The 27,295-nt window shown below is 38.4% G+C and overlaps 1 protein-coding gene across 2 annotated transcripts in view; it reads right to left on the bottom strand.

The window, feature by feature from the left end:
• The window catches only part of Atg17 (autophagy-related 17), a 125,492-nt gene that overhangs the window by 5,778 nt on the left and 92,419 nt on the right, over window positions 1-27,295 (bottom strand). For both annotated transcript variants that reach the window (XM_076313106.1, XM_076313107.1), the window contains exons 3-5: window positions 3,480-3,768; window positions 1,406-2,348; window positions 794-1,011 (exon numbers count right to left, since the gene is read on the bottom strand). In XM_076313106.1, the coding sequence (XP_076169221.1) occupies window positions 794-1,011; window positions 1,406-2,348; window positions 3,480-3,768 (1,450 nt within the window). The remainder of the gene's footprint in view (window positions 1-793; window positions 1,012-1,405; window positions 2,349-3,479; window positions 3,769-27,295) is intronic.

Genomic DNA, 27,295 nt, shown 5'->3' with positions numbered 1-27,295 from the left:
TTTAACGGCAAGGAGAAGAGATGGTTAAGCACACTCGATGGAAGGAACGTAGTAGAGTATTTGAAGTCTTACTCGCAGAGCTGCGTAGACCAATGTTGGGGAAAGTATACAATATTCGTTTTAAGATCCTCGATCAGTGACATGCTCACATTTTGCTATACTTTTTCCACCGTGAAACGTACTATCCCTCCGTGAGAAGAGGGCTAAGTGTGTGCACCAAGCACTCTAGTTTACAGTCTACTAGCTCCTCTACCATCGCAGGTATTGCGACATTAGAAGAGCTGATAGACTGTACATTACAGTGAGGATCTAAACACTCGTTAGCCTTCTTACATTTCGCTATACTTTTCCCACCGTGAAATATACTATCCCTATGTGAGAAGAGGGCTAAGTGTTTGCACCAACCACTCTAGTTTACAGTCTACTAGCTCCTCTACCATCGCACGTATTGTGATCATGTGTATGACATTAGAAGAGTTGGTAGACTGTACATTACAGTGGGAATGTGAACACTCGTTAGCCTTCTTCTCACAAACGGAGACTATCTGTTAGCCTTCTTCTCGCAAACTATTCTACATTCTTTTCAAACATCAACGTTGACAGACACACCAAAGACAATTGGTACACGTGCTACCTTTTAACGAACAATAAACACACATGGTAGCTTCGTATACCTCTCTGGAGGTTGCTTCGAGTATCTCGCTATATTCCTTCCATACGAGTCAGAGATCGTTCGGATACATCTTGCACGAGTAAGACTCTACTCCTGCTTCGTTCAATAGTCGTCAGGTACCTGTCGGACAACAGCGGACCCCTTGTTCGTTCCTGTCCCTTGGCAGCTGGGTCCACGCGCATGGAAGTATTGTTCTTCTCTTTGTTTCCATCGGTGCTGACCTCGGTGAGACTCTTGGACAAGAAAAACTGCGTGATGCTGTTCAAATCTGGCGATGAGACGGTGAGTGGCAGATCGGGTAGCTGGGATTTAAGAGACTCCATATCTTCCATCGTTAACTGTAACAGGAAGACCATCGTATAGAAACTGTCCCTTCTATGACCTTGGGACTATCTTTCACGGGGTCTTTTTCGATCCACCGTATGTTTTTGTCTAGTACTTTCCTACAATCGAAGCTACGACGCGACTGAACTATTTTCTTGTTCCTCGCATTGTATTGCAAGTTTAAAAACACACGTTCGAGACATTTGCAACCAAAAAACCCTGAATGCGTACAATTCTTTAACCCTCGCCGTATCACGACCACGTCTTTTTAGACCCAGAGAAACTTTACGTATCGTTCGATCGTACTACCGATACAATATTCCTAACCTTTGTGCAAAGTATTTACGAAAGTAAGGTCAAGTTAGACCTTAACACACGTGATCTGGACTGAGAACTAAGTGTACTTACCTTTGGCAATCTATTGTCGAAAACAGACGGTGCTTCGGTGGCGAAAGGTGGTGGCGTGTCCTCGAGGCCTGGGAACAGGGTGTTCAAGAAGTGCCCGTCGAATTTGCTTTGGAACTCCCTCCTACGTGCCAGTTCCTCGCTGTGGATGGTCAGCAGTTGGCATGCGAGGTTGCTGGCCCACATGAGGAAGGCCTGCGAGAAAGTACGCCGTCTGACGACTTCTGCCACCGCGTTTATGTACATCTGTGGCGCCATATGGATTTGCTGTAGCACCTCGAGGTGCCTCCTGAGACGTTTCAGGCTCTCGTGGTACATGACCAGTTTCCCGTCCACCTCCATCATCTTGTTCTCCACGTACATTATCCACTTGAGCCGATGGTAGATGTTCACCGAGAGCTCCTCCTTCGCTTTGGTGCACCTACGCCGTATGTCGCGCAGCTGGTTGTGATTCTGGAGTATCACGAGCAACTGACGCCGGTGAGACGCGCACAGATCCGGTAACACGCTCGCGTCGCCCAGGTTGTTCGCTCGGCTCTGATTCTGATGGAAACCCTGAGCCAACTCGCCCTGCTCGTGAACCAGCTTCTTGGTCTGCGTCATCAGTTGCTCCAGCGCGAACAGTCTCTCGCCGAGGCCCTTGATCTCCTTCATTTCTTGCTTGTTCGCGCTGTCGATCGCCGCGTTCACCTCGACCTTCAGCGCCTCCATCATCCTCTCGTCGAACTGTTCCAGGCCACGTGAACACTGCTCCGCCACCTGTTCCAGGCTACTCTGATTGTCCTTCGCCGAAATCCATCGTAGCAGGCTCAGAACCTCGTCCCTGCCGTCCGAGTCCTTCTCGGATTGACTCGGTTGGTCTTCGGGACTCAACAGGCCCTCCGCTTGAGCCCGTAACGCTGGCAGGATTGGAATCTTCGCGAGTGTGCCCAGGTCAGCGTTGAAACTAACGAAGAATACAATAACTTTAAAAATGGTTCCAATGGTAACACTGGTGCGAGTAACTTAAAGATTGCTCGTACGGTTAACTGTCAGGTTATCCACACGTTATTGGGTATACGATTTTGTGACAATCTTGTCGAGTTATTGTCATAATTGTTGCGTTAGCGTCCTCGAAAATTGTATCTGTTGCACCTGGTTCGATTACAGTGTCTACACAATTTTTTGGAAAAAAAAACACGTGGAATATACGTTCGACCGTCGTATTGTTTAATTGACGGCGATTATCGCGTCTTTTGCTCGAATGCTAAACAACTACGAGCTTTACAGAAATATTGTTAGATTACGATCGTGCAAATCGTTCGTTACCGGTAACTTTAATTACACACGACGGCTGAGTTTAGATAAACCATGACCAATTAATTTCCATTGAAACGCAATACTTTTACCACCGCTACTGGGACCTTCGTGTCCGACACTCTAATCGTTCCATCTTTGTAACAGACTCAAATTGTAATCGGGGATCGAGAGAAAAGTAGTTCACTTTCATTTTTCAATAATTCCGTTCCGGCTTGTTCGAGAACTGTACTCGTGGAACAGGTGTCTTTGAACTCTCAGGATGAAAGTTTGGATCGAGTTTCATCCAACGAAACTCACAATTTACAGCACAACTTGAGTAATAGCTTTCTTCGACGATATCGAACTATACACGTTGTGTACAGTAGTATATACAATATCAGTCGTAGATACAACTGTGCAAATTGATCTTACAAAATGTAACATTTCCTTCCATCGTTCGCACCTCGACAACCGAGGTACACAGAGCAAACGTTCATGGGGCATTTGTTACTCAGTATGTAGACTCACTCCCTGATGTACGAAAACGTATCTATGAACCATCCTGGATAATTTTTCAAGCAAACGGAGAAAATATTCGTTCCTGCTACACGAGAACTTAATTTTCTTCGTTACAAATTTCATTCGAACCAGAATCATTCATTGATCTTCCTCAACCACTGTTTCGATCCCTGACACATCTGACGACTATTTGTCTCGAAAAAATATTACGTAAAATATTCCATTGATTGAAAATGGAGTAGTCTACCTCGATATTCGTAAGCAACGATACGAAACTCACTTTTCGAGCAGTTCCATGTGTTGCTGTCTCTCAGAAAGGTAGACAGCGAAGCTCTGTTGGAGAAGATCGACCCGTGACTGGAACATCTGCGTGATGTCCTCCAGGTTCGCCACCACGGCGGCCCAGCCCTGTTGCTGAAGGTGTTGATCGTGAACCAGCCTCTCGCAGATCCTGGTTTGCTCCCGTGCCAATCCGCAACATTGCTGGGCCAATTGAGCTCGGGCAACGAGGGTCTGATAAGTGGCCGGCATCGTCAGCGAAGCATCGATTTGAGTTTGCAGATCGACATCTGTGGAGTAAAATATGAACAGCGTTACACCGTGATCATCGCCATAAACCGACCAGGCGATTAGAGGACCTATAAATGTCTGTAAAACACGTGCAATAGTATTACGATGCTTATTGCTTTCACGAAATCTGCTTACGTCGAACATCGATCGATAATCATCGGGAATATTCATCGGTGACGGATTCAGAGTTTGAGATCGGATCGAGAGTTTCGAATTCGATCGAGTTTGGTTCAATTCGGTCGATTCTCGCTACGGTGGATTTTTGCAGCGACTTTTGAACGCGGTTGCTCCAATGATTTATTTAAAGATTCACAGTTAGAGATTCTACCGAGATGACACAACAGGCGTATCCTACTTTTACTCGCTCGTTGAGTGAACGTTACTCTCGTGGCCTATATTTAAGAATTTCTTGCCTGCGTTTAGCCACAGCGAGTGGAGTTGCTTGATTTCGTCGACTCTCCCAAATTTGAGGATACGTGATACTAATTCAAAGGTAGACAATTTTGTTATATGCACTTGCATACTCGCTATGTGTGTCACGGGTGTATCACGAGGGGGTACGAATCTTGTCTCGAAGGGACGTGCACGATGCTTGGAGAACTTTGTTTTCTCCTAATGATATAATTAATTTAGGCGAATACTTATGGAACATATCACCGATCTATCTTAGACTACTGTACACTTGCAATGTACCAAAAATCGTTACGAAAGGAAAAGATTGTTTCGGACGAAGGTTCTATGTTTCTAGGTCCAAGAGTGTTCATTTCTGATCGGAGTTTCTCAAGGACCATCGTTCTAGATTTGCCAATAACTCGACGAAGGAAACAGATCGTTCGTAGTTAACACTGTACGTTCCCAGTTTACGAAAATCTCCACGATAAAGAATGATCGTTCATGTTCAACACAGTTTCCCAATTTGCTCAATATCTCCACGGAAAACAGATGGTTACAGAACAACATCAGTACCTAGATCCAATACTGTCGATTCCTTTTCAAGAACTATCGTACATTTCCAATTGAAAAAAATCTCAACGATAAAAACTGATCGTTCATACTCAACCTTCTACATTCTCAATTTATCAAAATCTCCACAATAAAAACTGATCGCTCATAATCAACTGTACATTCCCAAAGCACTCAATATCTCAACGAAAAAAAAATAATCCTTCATACTCAACTGTACATTCCTAATCCACCCAATATCTCAACGCTAAAAACTGATCATTCATACTCAACTTCATGCATTCCCAATTTATAAAAATCTCCACGATAAAAACTGATTGCTCATAATCAACTTTGTACATTCCCAGTCCATCCAATATCTCAACGAAAAAAAATGATCGTTCATACTTAATCTTGTACATTCCCGATTTATCAAAATCTCCACGATAAAAACTGATTGCTCATAATCAACTTTGTATATTCCCAATCCACCCAATATCTCCACAATAAAAACTGATCATTCATACTCAACTTCATACATTCCCAATTTATGAAAATCTCCACGATAAAAACTGATTGCTCATAATCAACTTTGTACATTCCCAGTCCACCCAATATCTCAACGCTAAAAATTGATCATTCATACTCAACTTTGTACATTCCCAATTTATCAAAATCTCCACAATAAAAACTGATCGCTCATAATCAACTGTGTATATTCCCAAACCACCCGATATCTCAACGAAAAGAAAATAATCCTTCATACTCAACTGTACATTCCTAATCCACCCAATACCTCAACGCTAAAAACTGATCATTCATACTCAACTTCGTACATTCCCAATTTATCAAAATCTCCACGATAAAAACTGATTGCTCATAATCAACTTTGTACATTCCCAGTCCACCTAATATCTCAACGAACAAAAATGATAATTCATACTCAACTTTATACATTCCCAATTTATCAAAATCTCCACAATAAAAACTGATCGCTCATAATCAACTGTACATTCCTACTCCACCCAATATCTCAACGCTAAAAACTGATCGTTCATCCTCAACTGTACATTCCCAATCCACCCGATATCTCCACAAAAAGGCAAACCTTCCACATCATCCAAGTACCCATCATCCAAGAATCTCAAATCCCGACCCGAGTGTCCCAAGTACTACCGATCCAAGGCACAATTTCAATCAACAACTAGCCACGATTATCCCCGATTACGCCAGATGTGCCTAAAAACCTCCGTATACACTTCCATCTGGAAGGTTCCAGGAGTGACAGTTACCTTGTTGAACGAGTGTGCGAACAAACGTTGAAACCTGTCCAGGGCATTGAGAATCCAGTTCGCGTCGGGACGCGACGAGTCTCGTTGCATCCAGGCCGCGTTCTCTGTTACGAGATGAAAATAAAAGCTGAATCCCAATGGCGGGCCCCTCGAGGGGGGGAGGGAGCGCGTAAAACCGTCCCCCTCTCTCTCTCTCTCCCTCTCCACGGATCGATAGCGAAACGAGAACGGTGAGGCGGACCGAAACAGGGTTGAACGCATCCCGATCGAGGTACTCGCGTCGCTAGCAGCGCTAAGTGGCAGGTTTATAATTGATCGACGCGAGCTTTGCAAACGTAATCTTGGCACGCGATGAAAACTCAAGGTCGCGGGCACCATTCGCTCGTTCGCTCGCTCGTTCGCTCGCTTTATCGCTGACGTTGCACCGTTTCAACGCCCTTACGTCACAGCCTGGATCCCCGTAGTCGCGCGGTGTCCAGGCACTTCCTGGTCGTAGGGCGACAATTGCTACTGACCGCGGCGGATGACGAGATCAACGCGAAATGCAACCGACGCGTCTCGTGTTCGCGTTAAGCCGCGTTCAAGCGTGCGCGTGGTACACGCGAAAGGCTGTTGACTCTGACGCGGAGGGTGGGGGACAACCGAGGTACAAATATTTCAGGGGTAGGGTAGCCGAGATACCGGGGTACACGATACTCCCCCCCGATACCCGACACGAGCTCGCCGAGCCGGGTAATGCTCGACCCAAGCACCGGGATGTATTACGTAATTTCGAGAATCACCACTTTTTTTACAACGTTCGGTAATCAACGGGAATTATACCTACTCGAAAATACACGATTGATCAAAAGTTTGGGAACACTGTGTAGTTTACTGCTATAGTGTTATTAATATAAGATGTACTGTTTTTTTTTTTTTTTTTTTTTTTTTTTATATGGATAAAAAATTATTCCAGGGAGAATATCACTGTTCACTGATTGTCAACTCTTTGTTTTGTTTATACTATGTAATTTTGAGATTCAATGTTGATCAGAAGATTGGGACCACTATGTATTTTACTGCTATAGTGTTATTAATATAAGATGTCTACCACAGTACTGTTTTTTTTTTTTTTTTTTTTTTTTTATATGGATTAAAAATTATTCCAAGAAGAATATCACTCTTCTCTGTTTGTGAACTCTGCTTTGTTTATATTATGTAATTTTGAGATTCACTGTTGATCAGAAGATTGGGACCACTATGTATTTTACAACTATAACGTAATTAATATAAGATGATCACTATTTTGTTTTGTTTTTTTTATACGAATAAAAAATTATTTCAGTAAGAATATTATTCTTTTCCTGTTCGTGAACTCTTTGCTTTGTTTATATTACATAATTTCAAAAATTTGGCACCATTCTGTATTTTACTATCATAGCATAATTAATAGTAGGTTGTTTCCTTATCGAATGACGAAACTTATTGAACAATCTATTATAAGATGGTTACCACGGTTTTGTTTTTTTTTATAGGAATAGAAAATTATTCTAGAAAGAATATTACTCTTCTCTATTCGTGAACTTTGTTCTGTTTATATTACGTAATTTCGAGATTCACTGTTGATGAAAAATTTGGGACCACTCTGTATTTTACTACTATAGCATAATTAGTAATTAACTGTAGCAAAATTATCCGATAGTATTGACTCATTCGTAAATTCAATAATCAAAAGAAAATAACTTTTTATCGTTATTCTTCAACGAATAATTGCATAATACTGCGTAACATTCTTCTTCTGCGATTGTTTAATATTATTACATTTCTAGCAAATTAATAACTATTTTTTTCAACTTCAATTCAATAAAAACACATTTCATTGCATTTTTGTACAAAATATCCGTTAGAAAATGATTATAATCCCTTACAATACTTATTCTACTATAATATTAATTTCCCACGAAAGTCGCTAAAAGTCGCTTTTGTTCGGATATTTTTATACCCACGACACCTTTGGATTTTTCAACCAAATTTATACTTATCCAATTACTCACGTTACTTTACACGTTACTTTACAATTACTCAAATTCGTGCAAAATATACATCTACCAATCCACTTCTGTCGCTGTGCCAAGGAAAAACAATATCCGAAGAAAAAGCAATGAATCGTTAATCGCGAAGATGCGAAGATTGTGGTTCTTGGAATTACATAACGCGTCTGTTTCGAGTGATCTCGCTCCCATACTCGTCGCTCCGTGACGATAACCATCAACGCGGGCTCCTGACGATGCTACAATCCGCGCAAATTCAACTGGTCGCTCGAGGTCGTTCAGGGGTTACCCCCCACCACGTTGTTTACCACGCTGTCGCGCAGCGCCATCTCTCGTCCCCGCGCGGAAACCACTAGACTACCTCTCGAGTCCTCCGTACCTATAACGAGGGGAATCGTGATTTTTCTCCCGTGTCTTCGAAATCACGGACACGAAAGCAACAGGGGAGCTTCGCGTGAAAAGCTTCGAAACAGTGTCGACCGCCTCGTAGAGATTTTCCAACGAGCGTCGCGCACGTGGGAACTCGGTTTCGCGAGTAGAACCAAAGTATCGTGTTCTACAGCTAACTGCATCATCGCGACGCACTCGGTCCGTCTCTCGGTGTCACCTTACTCGGGGCTCACCGATGCGTATCGTTACAATGAGCGAAGAACGTTCTCTTTAAAATGGTTACGTGCGTGGACTCGCGAGGAGAATATATCGTTTCCGTCGACCTGCTCGAAAAACGATCCTCCTTACCGTTCGTCCGTGAAACTGTGGCCTGATCTGGACAATAGACGCTCGGTGTAGTCGCTTTAAAGAACAATTAAAGAACAACCGATAACCGACCTTCGCTCCGGACTAGAATTTTTTTCAAACGATGACAGCATCGCGGTAGCGATACAAATCGACTTTCCGCGTAGACAATGTAATGATTTATCATTCACGGCGGAACGGTTGCGTCGACTGACGCTACACGCTGTCATTAACTACCAATTGCGAGTAAAGACCACGGAAACGAATCCGAGTCGTTTCGTCGTTCACCGATCGGTTTAGCCAACCGTCGATCGAACGGGACGAATTTACCTTAAATCGTAAATTACGATGTGGTCCAACGTAGACGACGAAACCAATGAAAGAAACTCATCCCTATATTTGGAGAAATCGGTGACTATATTCGGAACAGAATCGATTAACCGTTCAGGGACACGTCGTTCACTGTGACTTATACACGGCCACGATTCTCTCGTTTTTACGCCACGCCAGCTTTCATCTCTGTTCGTGAGACGGAGAACGTGTCTATTGGTTTTCACGGGGATGACAGACGGATAACGAACAGAGAAAGAGAGAGAAAGAGAAAGGAGAGGCGATCGAATATCGCGGTGGGGGGGATTGCTGTCCGGTGACCTTGAGAGCTCGATTAATTTCGTTTCAACTACGGTAGGTCCGCCAGTTAAGGGAATTCGTTCTTCTCGGGCAGAAAATACGTAATAATTGTAAATTTCTTTTTTTGGGGGGAATCTACAAACTATTTGCAACGATAATTTTTATATATTTACAGTTTTCAAAATGTAGACATTTTTCTATAACCAAAAGGTTAAAAAAGTTACTTAAGGTTGATAAAATTGTAGGCTAATGTATAAATTGTATATTAAAAATATTACTGACTGAAGTGCAAGTGGTGTTTACATTTTCATTGCTCAATGAATAATTTTTCTTCTTTTTTAACAATCCGTTAAATATTTCAAACGATAAGTTTTCTTACGGATACATTTTTAGGGATGCACAAATTTTGCTTTAAAAAAAGTTACATAAGGTTAACAAAATTATAGGCTGGAATATAAATTGCACATTAAAAATGTTGCAGACTGAAGTGCAAGTGGTGTTTATATTTGCATTGCTCGATGAATAATTTTTTTCCTTTTTCAATAATCCGTTGAATATTCTAAACGATAATTTTTCTTACGGATACATTTTCAAAGATGCACAAATTTTGTTTTAAAAAGAGTTACATAAGGTTAACAAAATTGTAGGCTGGAATATAAATTGCACATTTGCATCGCTCCATGAAGAATCCTTTCTTTCGAAAAAAAACCCAAAGTATTCCAATTGGAAATTTTTCTTACATACTTATATATTTTTGAAACTTTTCAAATTTTGCTATAGCAAAAATATTAACATTCTAAAAATTATACAGTGAAACACAAATTGAAATGTATGTTTACTGTGAAACATAATTGAAATTTAGCTTTACGAGTGTTACAATTACGTTAATTCTGTGGCTTGGAAATAAATAATCCGAAATGATTTCTCATCCACGAAATAGTCCTTATGGCAACTATCTCCTAGAACAATTAAAAGAAAATAATGGCAACGAGAAGTATCGATTCCTCGAAACACTCCACGACCATCGTCTCTGTTATTGTAAAGAAAAAACAGGAACAAATACCCCTTTAAGCAAGAGTGTATCGAATGTTGGCACGAAGGATCCATTTGAAAGAATCCATCGCTAATGGACGACTCGTGAAAATAAAGATTGGTGGAAAGTTTCCTGCTTTCGAGCCGTAACTTTGCAAACATTGACTCCGCCCGATCTACGATGCCACTTCTGAATATTTAAACCTGGAAAGGAAGAATCTGCCGATGACCTAAATAGATCAGCCGATGGAGTTGCTCGACAAACACACGAGCCAGCAATCCGATTAACCGACTCTTTTTCCCTCGGATTGTCAATCGCACACGTGTCGAGTCTCTCGCCAAATTCAACGAATTCTATGTGCAACGATCTCGACCGAGAATCTCATCGAAGATTCTCGAGTATTTTTTTCACCTTAAAGATAAAAAAAAAAAAATTAAAGAAAAATCGAACCACTTCTTGAATCTTCTTGCACGGTGTTCTCTCGAGTTTCGAAAGATTGGAGAATTTCGAATCGTGGATTCTCTATATTCTCGCGCAATATAGAACGTAGATAGTGAATGGGAACGAGAACGGTTAAATCGAGGTTAAAGTATGGGTTGCACAACTGGTTGGACTATGTATCGATTTTATGCGGCGTTACTCCGTGCGATGTTTTCGTTTTCTCGCGCGGAAGCCGCCAGTTCCGGTATACGTCGCATCGGAAATTGCTGGAAGAAAATCCATTAGGGCGTTAAAAGACCCGGCCAGAGACACCGAGCAATTCGCGACGTTGAAACAACGAAGGAGGGGACGAGATGAAGAATAAAAAAAATAAAAGAAAAGAAGAAGAGAAGGGAAGAAAGAGAAATAGAAAAAGAACGAAGCCTCGTAACGTTCGGCAGCTACGTCTTGATTCGCTTGGTTAATTTGCATTATTACGGCGCATCGAACGATCGAGCGATTATTAATCGACCTAGAATCGATCGATTATCATTCGTCGACAATAGGGGCGCGACTGAAACGACGAAGGAGAATAGAAAAGAAGGCAGAAGGAGGAAGTAAAACCTGTCGGTGATTTATTCGCTGCGTATGCAGCTGCACTCGGTATTATGCATATTCGAACCGCGTGCATTATGCATATTCCGGCGGGAACGACGGCAAATAGACGCGTTAGGTCTCGAACTCTCGATCGCGAGCGTGTGACCCCCGACGATTTGCAAATACGAAAAGAAACGGAACCGACTCTCGTCCCCCGACGTATCGACGCGCGGAATGCCATTTAAGGGAAAAACTACGTCGCGACGTCGCGCTCGTCTATGCGCGTATGTATGGATGTGTGCATGTATGTATGCGTGTATGTGCGTATGTTCGAGATCGACGTTCTACGACGCAGAATACAATTCAGTGTCTTCGATTTGTCATTGGACGTCCACGCCTTCTCGATTCGGCGATTGTAACGCGCCAAGTCGTCTCAATGATAGTTATCGTCTTGACGATAATTCGCGAGAATGAAATATGAATGTACGTTGGTGATTATTAAGTGGAGATGTACGTTGATGATTGTTAAGTGTGAATGTATGTCGATGGTAGTTAAATGTGAATGTATGCTCAAAATTGGAAATATATGTCGATGATAATTAAATATAGATATATGTTAAGGATTGTTAGATGTGGATATTTTTCCAAAATTGACAATTGTTTGTAAATGGTAATTAAATATAAATATGTGTCCAAATTGGTAAATATATGTCAATAATAATTAAATATAAATATATGTCCAAATTGGTAAATATATGTCAATAATAATTAAATATAAATATATGTCCAAATTGGTAAATATATGTCAACAATAATTAAATATAAATATATGTCAATGATAGTTAGATGTGAATATTTATCCAAAATTGTCAAGTGTTTGTCAACGATAATTAAATATAAATATATGTCCAAAATAGTTAAATATATGTCAACAATAATTAAATATATGTCAACAATAACTAAATATGTCTCCAATAATTAAATACATGTCAACAATAATTAAATACATATATCAACAGTAATTAAATTGTATGTCAATATTTGACCACGACACTTTTCTCATTTACAAATTGTCTGAACACTTCTCTGAACACTTTTAATATTTTTTTAGTGTCATGGTGCATCTTGAAGAGAATAAGCGAGAAACGTTAAATAATAGAAATATAATCTCGATTGTACACTTCGATAGGAGGGGATGGTTTGAAAATTGGGGAATGTTTTTCTTTAGGACAATTGGTAAGTTCAAACGCAAAGTTTTTCGTTTCACAGACCGTACATAATTTCATGAAACTCCTCGAATGTTCAATTCCACGCAAAACGCATAATTAGCGATAGTTTTCAATTTCACAGAATAATCACTCCAAAGTGAACACGTCAAGAACGAAAAAGTGACTGTAAAACAATTTAACATCCCTTACCAATAATCACAAAAGCAACTGTAAATAAACACACTTAAACAATTTAAATCGACGCAATAAATTTCCCAATTACCTGTACAACGGTCACCAACACAGTCTCGCATAGTGTCGCAAAAATTAATCATCTCGCCACCTGTTACATACTCCCTTTCGTCCCGAAAGTAAACAAAAGACGATGTAAACGAATCGTGGATACAACGGTGATTAAATTTCACCTCCCTCTCGTAATGTCGCAACGATCCGCGACACCACGAGAGGGTGGACCGTGACGCGTTTTCGCGACGCTGTTAGAAATTCTCCACGTTGATTTCGTTGCGGTGTCTTTATTAAAAAATGCAATATCGGGAACGATATCTTTCCGTTGATAATTATGTAACGAAATTGTAGCGCTCGGAATCAAATAGACTCAAGTGGGTGTCTTCAATTTGTCCACCTATTTATGCCACGCGGCACAATAGTGTAGAGGCGCGGGCCGAGCGTAAAGATGATGAAAATTCGCTCGTGTATCGTGTACTACATATAGCGACGGTGACCTCTTTTAATCACGTAATTGCATAAGCTTCCGGCGCAGGGTGAACCTGGCAAACAGGAGCCAAGAATTTCGCGGCACGACACTGAATTCCCAGAATATCTTAACTTGGACTAATGCTCCTCTTTTCTAATTATATCGCACCGCAAACACCTTTTCACGCGTTCGGTAATCGTGGGCGGACTCGTAGGAGAGAAACGATAAAAAGTGATTCGATCGAAAGAAATTTCTAATCGAGTAACTTAATTTCGTATGGGGGTTCTTGTTCTCGCGAATTAACGAATCGAATCGCTCCAATTCGAAATTCACCGAAACACGAAATTCGAGTATCGATAAATAAATATCCAACTGGAGTTGTATGTATGTAAATATATCTATAAAATGATTCTACAGGATGTGAGTATATTTTCATTTTGAAAATATATTTTTGACATTGAATGGGATCTATCATCGAGAAAAATGAATCGAAATGTATGAAATTGTACATTAAGTAATTAAAAGTGGTAAAGAATCTTTGTATGAACATTTGTTTTAGTTGATCTTTTTTCAAATCGACTTATGCAAAGATTTTCACAATTTCGAACGAATATAATCTATTTTTGATAGTATCTTCTAATACGAAGAAAAGTGAAAATATTGAAATGTCTGTAATGTTTAAAATAAGGACGTGTGTCTATGCAAACTTTAGTGTACACGTGATCATAATTTACAGGACGCTCTGTATATTTACGATTGCTGACAAAAAACCAATAAGTCACATCGTACGAAATTCACCCACGTTTATCGTTATTCGCGAAAATGATAAATCGCGATAATGTTATTTAAACAATTATTTCGACAAAAGATAAAAAAGAGCGCTTCGAGCGAAAAACGTACATTTATCAAATATAAATCCATATAAATTTAACATCGCGGGAAAACGACTGAAACGATTTCGATAAAATTTGTTACACATTTTTAAACGAAAGTACGTTGTTCCCTTTTACACTAGAAAAATACAAGAAAGAAATTATCGTAAATTACATTTGGAAACTTTTCAATTCTGTACAAATTTTCGATAGAATCAATAGTAACCGAGGTATCGATTCAAATCTTCGTACCCTGCAAGAGTGTACTATTCAACCGATTCGAGAATATATTATAAAATTTTTGAACGCAATACTTAAATCGTTTCAATAATTTTACAATTTATCGCAACGTATAAAACTTCGTTTACTGTTACGCGTCTTTCGATTAAATCGCGTTTTACGTGTCGGTTAGTTCTCAGATTTAGTTTCAAGTAATTTCCTGAGGTTAGGTTACGTAACAGCACCATTAGCTGCACCTCGTCTCGTTGCACTCCTCTTTTGTTTATACCGTACGTTCCTAATGTGTCTTTTTCAATTCATCGTTCGTTCCTTGTATTCGTAAATTGTGCGATAAAGAAATTGAATAAATAAATAAATAAATAAATAAATAAATAAATAAATACAAAAATTTTCCAACGATGTAACCCAGGTTAATAATCGACGTAATAATAAAAGGCGATCGATCGATATCGATTGGCGTGTCGGTTCACTTTGAGGGAAATAATTCGTCCCTGAAGAGGGCTAAGATCGGCGAGGAATCGCGCAATCGGTCGAATATCCGATTATGAGGATATTCGAGTACCGTGGCGCTGGGAATATTTATGTTCCATCGCGACTTATTAAAGGGTTAATGGGTCTCGGGGCACGGTCCGTGGAGCGTTGTGTGCCAGACGATTGCGAATGCTCTTTCATTCGAATCGGTGGAGCCCTCGCGGCTGAGACTGCGGTCGCGACGCGGCACGCATGAAAGCCGCTGGTAAACGTCTCGATGGAACTGCCCGGACGCATGAATGAAGAACCATAGTGGCTCGATGGGCCGCGATTACGTCCCCGGCGAAATGTCGGCTGGCTTTGCCGTCGTGAAGACTTCAGAAAGAGAGAGAGAGAGAAGGAGAGAAACAGAGAAAGAAAAAGAAGAGAGTGAACTAGCGAGTGGGTGAGTGGATGAGTGCGAAAGTGAATGAGTGAGTGGATGAGTGGATGAGTGGGTGAGTGCGAAAGTGAGTGAGAGAGTGAATGAGGGAGTCTGTGAGTGTGAAAGTGAGCGAGTGAGTGGGTGAGTGAGTGAGTGGGTGAGTGCGAAAGTGAATGAGTGAGTGGATGAGTGGATGAGTGGATGAGTGGATGAGTGGATGAGTGGATGAGTGGATGAGTGGATGAGTGCGAAAGTGAGTGAGAGAGTGAATGAGGGAGTCTGTGAGTGTGAAAGTGAGCGAGTGAGTGGGTGAGTCAGTGAGTGAGTAAATCAGGGAGTGTGTGAGTGAGTAAGTGAAACAGTAAGTGAGTGAGTGAATGCGAAAGTGAGTGAGTAAATAAGAGAGTAGTAAATGAGAGAGTGCGTGAGTGTGAAAGTGAGCGAGTGAGTGGATGAGTGCGAAAGTGAGTGAGTGAGTGGATGAGTGCGAAAGTAAGCGAGTGAGTGAGTGAGAGAGTAAATGAGAGAGTCTGTGAGTGTGAAAATGAGCGAGCGAGTGGGTGAGTAAGCGAGTGAGTAAACGAGGGAGTGTGTGAGTATGAAAGTGAGTGAGCGAGTGAATGAGGGAGTGTGTGAGTGAGCAAGTGAGAGAGTAAATGAGCGAGTGCGAAAGTGAACGAGTGAGTGAGTGGATGAGAGAGTAAGTGAGTGAGTAAGTGAGTGAGTGAATGCGAAAGTGAGTGAGTAAGTGAGAGAGTAATAAATGAGAGAGTGTGTGAGTGTGAAAGTGAACGAGTGAGTGGGTGAGTGAGTGCGAAAATGAGCTGGTGAGTGGACGACTAAGTGTGAAAGTAAATGAAGGAGCGTGTGAGTGCGAAAATGAACGAGTGAGTGGGTGGGTGAGAGAGTAAGTGAGTGAGTGAATGCGAAAGTGAGTGAGTAAGTGAGGAAGTTTACGAGTATAAAAGTGAATAAGTGAGTGAGTGAGTAAAAGAGTGCGGAAGTAATTGAGTGAGTGTAAAAGTGAGAGTGAGTGAGTGAATGTAAAACTAAGTGAGTGAATGAGTAAGTGAATGTAAAAGTAAGTGAGTAAATGAATAAGTGAGTGCACAAGTAAGTGATTGAGTGAGTAGAAAGAATGAGAAATAAGTGAGTGAGTGAGTGAGTCTAAGAAAAGAAATAAAATAAGAAAGAGTAAGAGAGTGAGTGAACGAGTAAGTAAACGAGTGTGTGAAAGAGTGAATGAGCGACTGAGTAAATGATCGAGGGGAGAAGTGAGCGAGTGAGTAGGGGAGAGAAAGAGGGAGAGAGAATGAAATCGGGCCGCGTTCGCTTCCTTATCGCCCGAACATGCTCGCAACTATGGCAAAAAACGCGTGTGCAGCGACACGTGCGACGCGTGTATCCGCCGCGACGCGATTACTGCCGCGATTTTTCCTTTCCGCGAATTCAATTTTTCGCGCCACTCACGGCGTCGATCGACCGCGATCGTGACATTTTCTTTGCAGCAAAAACCTATTATCCACTACCTCCACTGTGTTACGTTTCTCCTCGAGTATAATAAAAATCACGAGCAATTTGTATTTTGCCACTGAAAAAAAATTTACTTTGGAAATTTACACTTCGATCAATCCAGAACTCAATTTCCAAGATTTATATTAGAATAAATATTTCTGAATGATATTTAACGTAACTCGCGTTGATTTAAATACACTCTAGTTTTTCGATAAATTCTAGAAATAACACTATGTAAATACGATTTAAGTGCTTATGTTGCACGTGTTAAAATTTATCCGAGTATACATTCGATCAAATAAAGGTCGTTATGTATTGTTTTTATTAGTCAACCTTTATACGAATCAAATTTATTTCCGATTCCAAGCTTGCAAAGTACAAAATCACTTTTTAGAAACAATCTGTACACTTTACGACTCACGTACATCCATGTGTATTTATTGCAATTATGAAAGATAATTATCAACGAAGATGCAATCGGTATATTTATAATTCTTTTTCATCGACAGTGACCAATACCAGTGAGTAAATAAAGATATGTAAATTGAAAGAGTTTTGATTGCTGAGGCTGCCTTGATTTTTTTTTCTCCTTTTGTATCTCGAGTGTGTAAATTAATTTCATTTAATTAAGAGAAGAAATACGCTTTTTACGATTATCACGGTTCGGCCTAAATCGAGTGTTACGAGTGTAATAAAATTCGATTCAGGAATAGTTGAGTTTTTGTGCAACCGTTTAGCGATAAACCGAGAAGCGAAACATTTACCTTCATACATGGAACAAAAAATACATCGAATGAATATTGGTATCCGTTTCAGCCGGAAAACAATTAATTCTAATTAAAAAACTCTCGTTCGAAGACTACAAAGTACTTTAATCCACAATTCTGCTTACATATTTATACATCCTCTTCAAAAAGATTTTCAATTTTTCCTCCAGCAAAAAGATCACCCTTACAAAAGTTACGAATCGCTTGATAAATCCATGTTTAATACCCATTTCGTCGATCGGAAATAAATACTTTAAAATTATTTATAATCTACGAAACTGTATTTTCACCAAACACCAGAATCGTTAAAAGAGAAACAAAATGCACCGATATAGTGACGGTGTAACACGAGTGTCAATTTATCAAGATATTTTTCAACTTTCGTCCGTTATTGTAAAAGAAACAGACACGTTTACAATTCCTCGTACCTCCCGTAAGAGGATGTTTACAGTGTACTTTAACCCGAAAAAACGAATAGCGAAATTCTTGATGTTTCGCAGAGATCGGTTGTAAATTGAGGTGCACTGAAAATATACAAATCTGTATGCGGATTTATCGAAGACATTACGATGTTAATATTCCACGTTTAAAGAACTTCTGGCTCGTAAACCGGTCTCAACGTTCTTTTTTCTTTTTTTTTCTTTTTCGTAATTCTTCCCCCACCCCACGAACGAAATAATACAGATTCAACGACGCAGATCGTAAGGAGCACGCGTTGGCCTTTTTCCCAGCGAAAGAGTACGTTCTTGGTGAAAGTTACAACGGGCGAGTTTTGCCGCTAAAACGGCCGTGCGTTTTCTCAATTAGAACAAATTCCTGGCACAATTGCACCGCCATCGTGGCGAACGCATCGTAACTCTCGCGGTCGTTTTCTCAAAACAAACTCGGTGAACCCGTACCATCTGTTTTCCACCTCGTAGATCACCGTTACCTTGAGCATTTTATACTCAGGGAAAACAAGAACCCGACGAGACTCGTTTTTATTTCGAGACTCGACTATTTTCACGATCGTTCTAGCGCATCGAACAATCTGAGAAAGTTCCAGCAAACGAGCTTATTCTTTAAAAATCGTTCATTTTCGATCGTTTGTCGAGCTGAAAATTTTTGTTTGCCCATCGTAACATTTTCCCTACTATTTTTTTTTTTAATTGACGTTATTCTATTTTTTTGTTTCAATTGACTTTATTCTATTTATTTCTTTCAATTGATTTTTTCTAGTATACAGAAACGCATAATTTGTTGCACGAGGAGAGAGTTTGTACTGCTGGGAATTTTTGTATGTTTTTTTTTTTTATTTACTATTCTCAATTTACTTCGTAAACTGTATCGATTTTTCTGCTATGTGAAAATAAATAATTCGTACTAAATCGAAAATTAGTTCATCGTTGCTATTTTTCTTCGCACAATTTACTCCATGGTTACTATATATATTTTTGTCTTAATTTCAAAAATATTCTTATCAAACGTCTTCCATACGTAAATTCGAAAGTATACACATTTATATATAAAAAAAAATAAAAACTAACAAAATTCATACACGAACAAGATTTAAATCTAACAATGTTATATTTGGAAAAAACCATTAGAATTATTTTATCTTACCTCACTGAGAAGTAAAAAAGTGTAAAAATGTATAATGCAAAAAAAATGTTCCCCAAAGAATTACTAATCTTGATTTATAACTTCAACTTCCAGACTGAGTAACAAAAATACATACACGAACAAAATTTACATCTAACAATATTATATTTTAAAAAACTATTAGAATTATTTTATCTTACCTCACTGAGAAGTAAAAAAGTGTAAAAATATATAGTGCAAAAAAAATTTTCCCCAAAGAATTATTAATCATTTCCAGAGTAATAAAAATACATACACGAACAAGATTCACATCTAACAATATTATATATAAAAAAAACCGTTAGAATTATTTTATCTTACCTCAAGTGTAAAGATATATAGTACACAAAAAATTCTCCCCAAAGAATTATTAATCATTTCCAGACTGAGTAAGAAAAATACATACACGAACAAGATTCACATCTAACAATATTATATATAAAAAAAACCATTAGAATTATTTTATCTTACCTCACAAGTGTAAAGATATATAGCACAAAGAAAATTTTCCCCAAAGAATTATTAATCTTGATTCATAACTTCAATTTCCAGACTGAGTAATAAAAATACATACACGAACAAGATTCACATCTAACAATATTATATATAAAAAAAACCATTAGAATTATTTTATCTTACCTCACAAGTGTAAAGATATATAGCACAAAGAAAATTTTCCCCAAAGAATTATTAATCTTGATTCATAACTTCAATTTCCAGACTGAGTAATAAAAATACATACACGAACAAGATTCACGTCTAACAATATTATATATAAAAAAAACCATTAGAATTATTTTATCTTACCTCACAAGTGTAAAGATATATAGCACAAAGAAAATTTTCCCCAAAGAATTATTAATCTTGATTCATAACTTCAATTTCCAGACTGAATAATAAAAATACATACACGAACAATATTCACATCTAACAATGTTATATATAAAAAAAACCATTAGAATTATTTTATGCTACCTCACAAGTGTAAAGATATATAGTACAAAGAAAATTTTCCTCAAAGAATTATTAATCTTAATTCATAATTCAAATTTCCCAACTGCGACGAGAACACACGTGTTTCGAGGTATTCTTTAAAGAAATTTCCTCGACGAATATTTTTCCGCCCCAGCCCTCACGGTTCCCGAAGTTATCGACGAATATCGTACGGCCCCGTGAAATCGTTTTTCGCCATTCGTCATCCCCCGCGAAACCCGTGGTTTTCTTTCGCGATGAACAGGGGCTCTGGGCTAGATTCTTGGCACCCCAGTGTGAAACGCAAAACCAATAATATACAAGGTTTCAACAGGGTAGCCTGCGCGCACTGAAATATACTTGGAACCCGAGCTCCACGCGAGGAAAAAGGGAAATACGAGAACGCAGAAACCACAGAGTCGCGGACGAGAAAACTCGTAGATGGAAGAAAAGACACCGAGAGCTGAGAATGGCAACCCTCGTACACCAGAACCATTTTCTGAATGCTCTGCTATCAGAACGCGGCTGTTATTTGAACGTTCTATTATTTGAACGGGCCACTTATTTGCAGAGTACCCTTTTCTTCTTTTTTTTTTTTTTTTTTTCTTGCTAAAACCGCTCCTGTATCCGTTTTCTCATCGAGACCGTTTTCTTATTCCAAAGTTGAATTAATTTCACTTGAATTAATTTCACTGAACTTCTATTTACAATTGGAAGTTTCCTTCGATTTGAAAACGCATCGATTCATCGAAAGTGTGAAACAAATGCACTTAAATGCATTTCAAATGCATTCGAAGCTAACGAGAATTCGTTCCTAGAATCGAATTGAATATTTTTTATTTTATTTACAATTACCATAGGTAACTTCAATTTCCATCTTTCCAACGACAAAGATTGTCAAGACAAGATTGATTTCGACAAGATTTTTCAATAATTGTTCGATCCACGACACGATCTTCCGTACAACTTTAGCGTACGTTTATAATAATTTCAATCCTTTGTATTTTCAATTTTATTCAAAGAGATACAAAAGTCGTGCATTAGAGTATTTCAATCGAGTATAACACTAGGTTGTTCGAAAAGTAATTTCGTTTTCCAAAATTGAGAATGTATAATTTAATAAAATATTTACACTCTCTAAAAAAATCGTGTTTCATTTTCACCAAATAATAAAAACACGAAATGACTCCCTTTCCAAACGACCACATAATTCTCGCGAGAAAATCGTAAATATACGATAAAATCGTGCAAACGTCGATGAACGAAATTAACCCTACATTGTAATCCGCATTAGTATGCCACTCGTTCGAATCATTGCGTTGCAATCGTTCTTCTGATCGTTTGGCAAGGATGCTAGCAACATTGTATTTTTGCGACACAGCGTAGCGAAGGTTACGAATTCTGAACAGGGTTGAAATTTATATTCAAAGCGCGTCAACAGTTTAATTTACGTTTCTTTGACACCTCAGCTGTTTACTACCTCAATTGATCGAGAAACGAGCCAAATTCTAATCAAAAGACACTCAATCGTACCGATTTACAAAACAAGAATTTTCATAGTGATACTAGAACGAAATTTCAACGAAAGTGACGAGAGCTTCGTAGAATTACCAAGGATTCACCGCGATCACTATGATTAGTGATTAGTATTATATATTATATTAGTTTATATATTATATTATATATATATATATATTATATTAGTACTATATAGTAGTGATTATGATTATATAGTGATTAGTAATCGAATACACCTCGAATAGCTGGGGAATCTCGTCCAATATAATCACAATACGTCATAACCGTGTTTCCCTTTGGAGCACGGGTCCCGAATCGCGCGAAAAATGTAGCAAGATCGCGCAGAGCTCGGGATTCGAGAAGGAAACCCTCGTGTTACTAGAATAAACCCTCAAGGCTGGGATCCGGTCCAAGTATCTGATATATTGCACCTATACGTCACGGTGCAGTACTATGTATCCGGTGAATCTACGATCTCCTGTCAATAAATGATCATAATTTACGATGCAGCCGCCACGGTGCAGTGGGTAACGTCTATATGCAATATATTAGGTGGACTGGAAAGTAATGTCGTTTCTGCGCATGTCACTATTTGATTGTCATTTGTCAGCTCATTGTGTACATTAAAGTCGTAGCAAAGACATTCTGAGGTTATAGTGACTTGTTTAGTTGTAAATAATTAAATTTAAAATTTTTCTTTACAATTTTGGGTGAAATGGACAGCCAAATACCAGAAGAGGTACATATCCGGCATTGCATGCTTTTTGAGTTTCGCAAGGGTAGTAACGCAACAGTTGCTACCAAAAACATTTGCGATGTTTATCCAAATGCATTAGACGTTCGTAAATGCCAAAGGTGGTTTTCCAAGTTCAAATCCGGTAATTTTGATCTTTCCGACTCGTATCGATCAGAAAGACCAACAACGTTAGACAATGACGTGTTAAGTGCGGAAATGGAAGCAAATCCGTGTCAGACAATCGAGGAATTGTCAAACAGTCTTAACCAACCTTGGTCGACCATCCAAGAACATTTGCAGCAGATTGGAAAAGTAAGCAGAGCAGGTGTTTGGGTCCCGCATAATCTGTCCGAAGAGAACAAGGCTAACCGATCCACCACATGCAACTTATTGCTTCAACGGCACAATACAGAAGCGTTTTTTGATCGCTTGATCACCGGAGATGAAAAGTGGGTTCTTTATGATAATCCAAAACGCAAAAGGCAGTGGCTCTCTCTAAATGAATCGCCACAAAGTACTGCTAAGCCAGGTTTACACCCCAAAAAGGCCCTTTTGTGTGTTTGGTGGAGTATTCGCGGCGTTGTTCATTTTGAAGTGCTGAAACCTGGACAGACTGTGAATGCAGACCTTTACTGTGAACAATTAGATCGTGTAAATAAATCTTTAATTGAAAAGTGGCCAGCGATTGTCAACAGAAAAGGCGTTATTCTGCAAGACGATAATGCAAGACCGCACTGCGCAAGACGAACCTTGGCAAAAATTAATGAATTGGGGTGGGAGGTACTGCCTCACCCACCATACTCGCCCGATGTTGCACCATCGGATTTCCATTTATTCCGATCGCTTCAACACTTTCTAAGTGGCAAAAGATTTGCAAATTTGGATGATATTCAAAATGCCATCTCTGTATATTTTGCTCAAAAACCAATTGATTTTTATCGATCCGGCATTGAAAATTTGCACACTAGATGGCAAAAGGTTGTTGATAATGAGGGTGATTATATCATTGATTAAAAATAAAAACTCGTTAAAAATTTGTGTTTGAATTTAATGTAAGGAAACGACATTACTTTCCGGTCCCCTAATACAAACACACCAGCCACCGAAACGATTCCGATACATATTTCCATATTCGCGACATTTTCCGCGCGAACGCGATTAAATCGTCGACCGGGAAACGCGACGCGATTGATAATTAACGATTAGCGAAAAATCGAGCCACTGATCGGGATACCCATCCCCCCGATCGATAAACACGATTAACAAATACGGTGTACGGTCACCGTCAAAGCGAACGTAATCATCGTACCGTAGTTGATTTGTTCGTCGTTGATCGTGAAATTTAAATTCTACCGAGATTCGATTTTAATTACATATCTGGTTATAATCGATTCGATGGATCAATGGGGGATACGATACATTGGTTTGATCGATTAAATGAAATTGTTTCTAGAGTCGTACTCTATCGAATGATTAACTAATATTTGTTAGTGTTCTCTGGTGAACGATTAAAAGGGCTTTCTTCTGTTTTTTTATTTTTATTTTCTTTTCGTTTTACGATTGGAAATTACTGATACTTGATCCTGGACGTAGTTTACGATTATCGATTACTATCGGTGACAGTTGACTGATTGATTGATTATCGTACATGAGGATGCGACCGTGTTTACACGTTGTATTGTTATCGAATTTATTACGTAACTGTGTTTCTGTACTTGAGAGAAAAATTGAGTATTAGGCATGGATTAATTACAAAGTGAAATTTTCTTCGCTGAGAATGTAGCAATATTATGGAGTTTGTTTCAGATGCATAGGGTGTCCTGTTTAATTCATTGGGAATAATTTTGAAATTATTGTTAATATTGAAAACTGTCCTGGATAAAAGTCGAATAGTTTCCAAAGAGATTTTGTTCGAGTATCTTCTCGATTAATTTATTTTTATCGTGAACGTGAAACTGTACCGATGCATCGATAAATGTACGAATTTATTTAGAAAAATGTCGATAATATATTATTGGATACATATTATTTAGAAAAGGTTTATCTCGATAAATGTAAAAAAAAAAAATATGATTGACATCGAATTGTGTTCCTTTTAAAGCTCTTCAACTTTTGCCCGAAATATTTTCCGATATTTGCGTCTCATTTCGAGAATATCCGGGCAGATCGATTCAAATGAGGTTAGGTTTATAAACAGTACTCGTTGCAATTCATATTCACTCGTTTCGCTTTTCGTGTGCTTATTTTGCATTTGTATTACCACAAAGGAGATAATACACAGATAAATAAACGTTGGTAAGAATTTTGTGAATAATAACATCTATAATAATATTGTACAATGATAAAATCCATAACATTATTAACGATGAAGCTTATAATAATATTATAAAATAATAAAATCCATAATATTATCATCAACGATAAAGTCAATAATAATTTTATAAAATGATAAACTCCATAATATAATAAACGATAAAGTCAATAATAATTTTATAAAATGATAAACTCCATAATATAATAAACGATGAAGTCAATAATAATATTATAAAATGGTAAAATCCACAATATTATCATCAACGATAAAATCAATAATAATTTTATAAAATGATAAACTCCATAATATAATAAACGATGAAGTCAATAATAATTTTATAAAATGATAAAATCCATAATATTATCATCAACAATAAAGTCAATAATAATTTTATAAAATGATAAACTCCATAATATAATAAACGATAAAGTCAATAATAATTTTATAAAATGATAAAATCCATAATATTATCATCAACAATAAAGTCAATAATAATTTTATAAAATGATAAACTCCATAATATAATAAACGATAAAGTCAATAATAATTTTATAAAATGATAAACTCCATAATATAATAAACGATGAAGTCAATAATAATATTATAAAATGATAAAATCAATAATATTATTAACGATGAAGCCAATAATAATATAAAATGGTTCAATCCATAATATTATCATCAATAATAATTTTATAAAATGATAAACTCCATAATATAATAAACGATGAAGCCAATAATAATATTATAAAATGATTCAATCCATAATATTATTATCAACGATAAAGTCAATAATAATATTATTACAGTTAATGTAAAAATAATAGTATTAGTGTAAAAAAGTATAATATTATTATTAGTGCAAAAATAAAATAAGAAAAAAAAGTTTCCACAACTAGAGTTACACAGTCACGATCACGAGAGGATCGAGCGACCATAGTAGAATGAAGAGATAAATTTATTGTACTTGGTGAATGACCAAATAAGTGTCAGTTTGCACAACTTTGTAACTAAATAGTTTTCGAGCACAATAAATAGACTTCGAGACCGGGACCGTACCCTAATTTACGAGTCTCCAAATCGACGCTGGACTCCCACAGCGTCGATCTTGTACGACCACGCAAAAATACAGTTAGAATGTCTATTTCGATCTTGTCCAGATCCTCTCTCAACAATTCAATTCATCCAAATTTGTATTCAAATTCGTGCAACCACGAAACGTTTACAGACAATAAATAAACAGACAGAAAAATTCTCCGCGAATCCCTTGGTGCAGCCAAAAATAAAAGAAGATAAATACATAATACACACACACGATATTCCTAATTATTGTCTCGCTGCAATACTTTCATTTTACAGAATATATGAAATTATATCTCACAATAGAACTTTCAACTACACATTCGAAACTAATATTTCTATTTCAGAGAATATACAATACGAGATTACCTCGTGTACGAGGTTGTGCTCTATAATAAAATCATCAACCACACACCTGACGCAAACATTTTTATTTCAGAGAATATATAATACGAGATTACCTCGTACACGAGGTTACGCTTTATAATAGAATCTTCGACTACACCTCGTCTCTACACCCACACATATATACACCCTTAGTATATTACATTTCCGCGCAATACACACACGAGTGTACCCCGAACGCGAAATATTCAACCGCGAGGTTCAACAGTAATAATAAGCGGGACACACTGTGCACAAGTGACATTATCTCGCGAGTGTCGCAAGTCAGTAGCAAAGAAAAGCGATATCGTCAGCGATAAATTCCCGTGCAGTTAATTGGCCCAATGAGACCGGCGAGTACCCATCGAATCTTGACCCGATCGAAGATAACCCTAAACGCGGTTCCTCGTTCGATTTCCACTCCGATGCTTCTTCTTTTTTTTTTCCGAAACGAACAACACGCTCTCAGATAACCGTAAGTGTAATCGCGCGAAAACATATTTTTCTGCTCGGTGTTTAATCTGTCCCCCCTCTTGAGGTGCACTCCGGTTTCAATACGGGGTGAACGCAACGAGAAGGGGTGCAATAATCGTCGTCGACCGAGTCTCATCCGTAACAATGAGCATAGTTGTTTGTGTGGGTGGAAACGAGGAGAAATAGTATCGGGGGTCTAAATAAAACCCGGCCGATTGGTTATCGACAGCTAAATAAAGAATATCGGTCCGGCTCGATGCCGAGTGCCAACATCGGTGTGCTTCGTTACGTACTCTTTCGTTGGCTTCCATCGGTCTTTAACACCTGGCCCACTCGATGACTGTTAATTTACATCAATTTTCGGGTCAGTCGAACGACCATTCATCGAACCTCGTTGTTCTTTGTACCGATCACGAATTCGCTGTTCAATTCGATTTCTTGTTATCCGGAGAACGTAGTGTAACGAGGCGATTTTTGTTTTTTTACGGGGATTTAAATTTTCATTCTAGAGGAGGGGAATTTCTAGCGACGAATAAC

This window comes from Ptiloglossa arizonensis, chromosome 5 (genome assembly GCF_051014685.1).
Source record: "Ptiloglossa arizonensis isolate GNS036 chromosome 5, iyPtiAriz1_principal, whole genome shotgun sequence".
Classification (NCBI taxonomy): Eukaryota; Metazoa; Arthropoda; class Insecta; order Hymenoptera; family Colletidae; genus Ptiloglossa; species Ptiloglossa arizonensis.
Note: the sequence above shows the minus strand (reverse complement) of the source record. Positions and strands in the feature narration are given on the sequence as shown.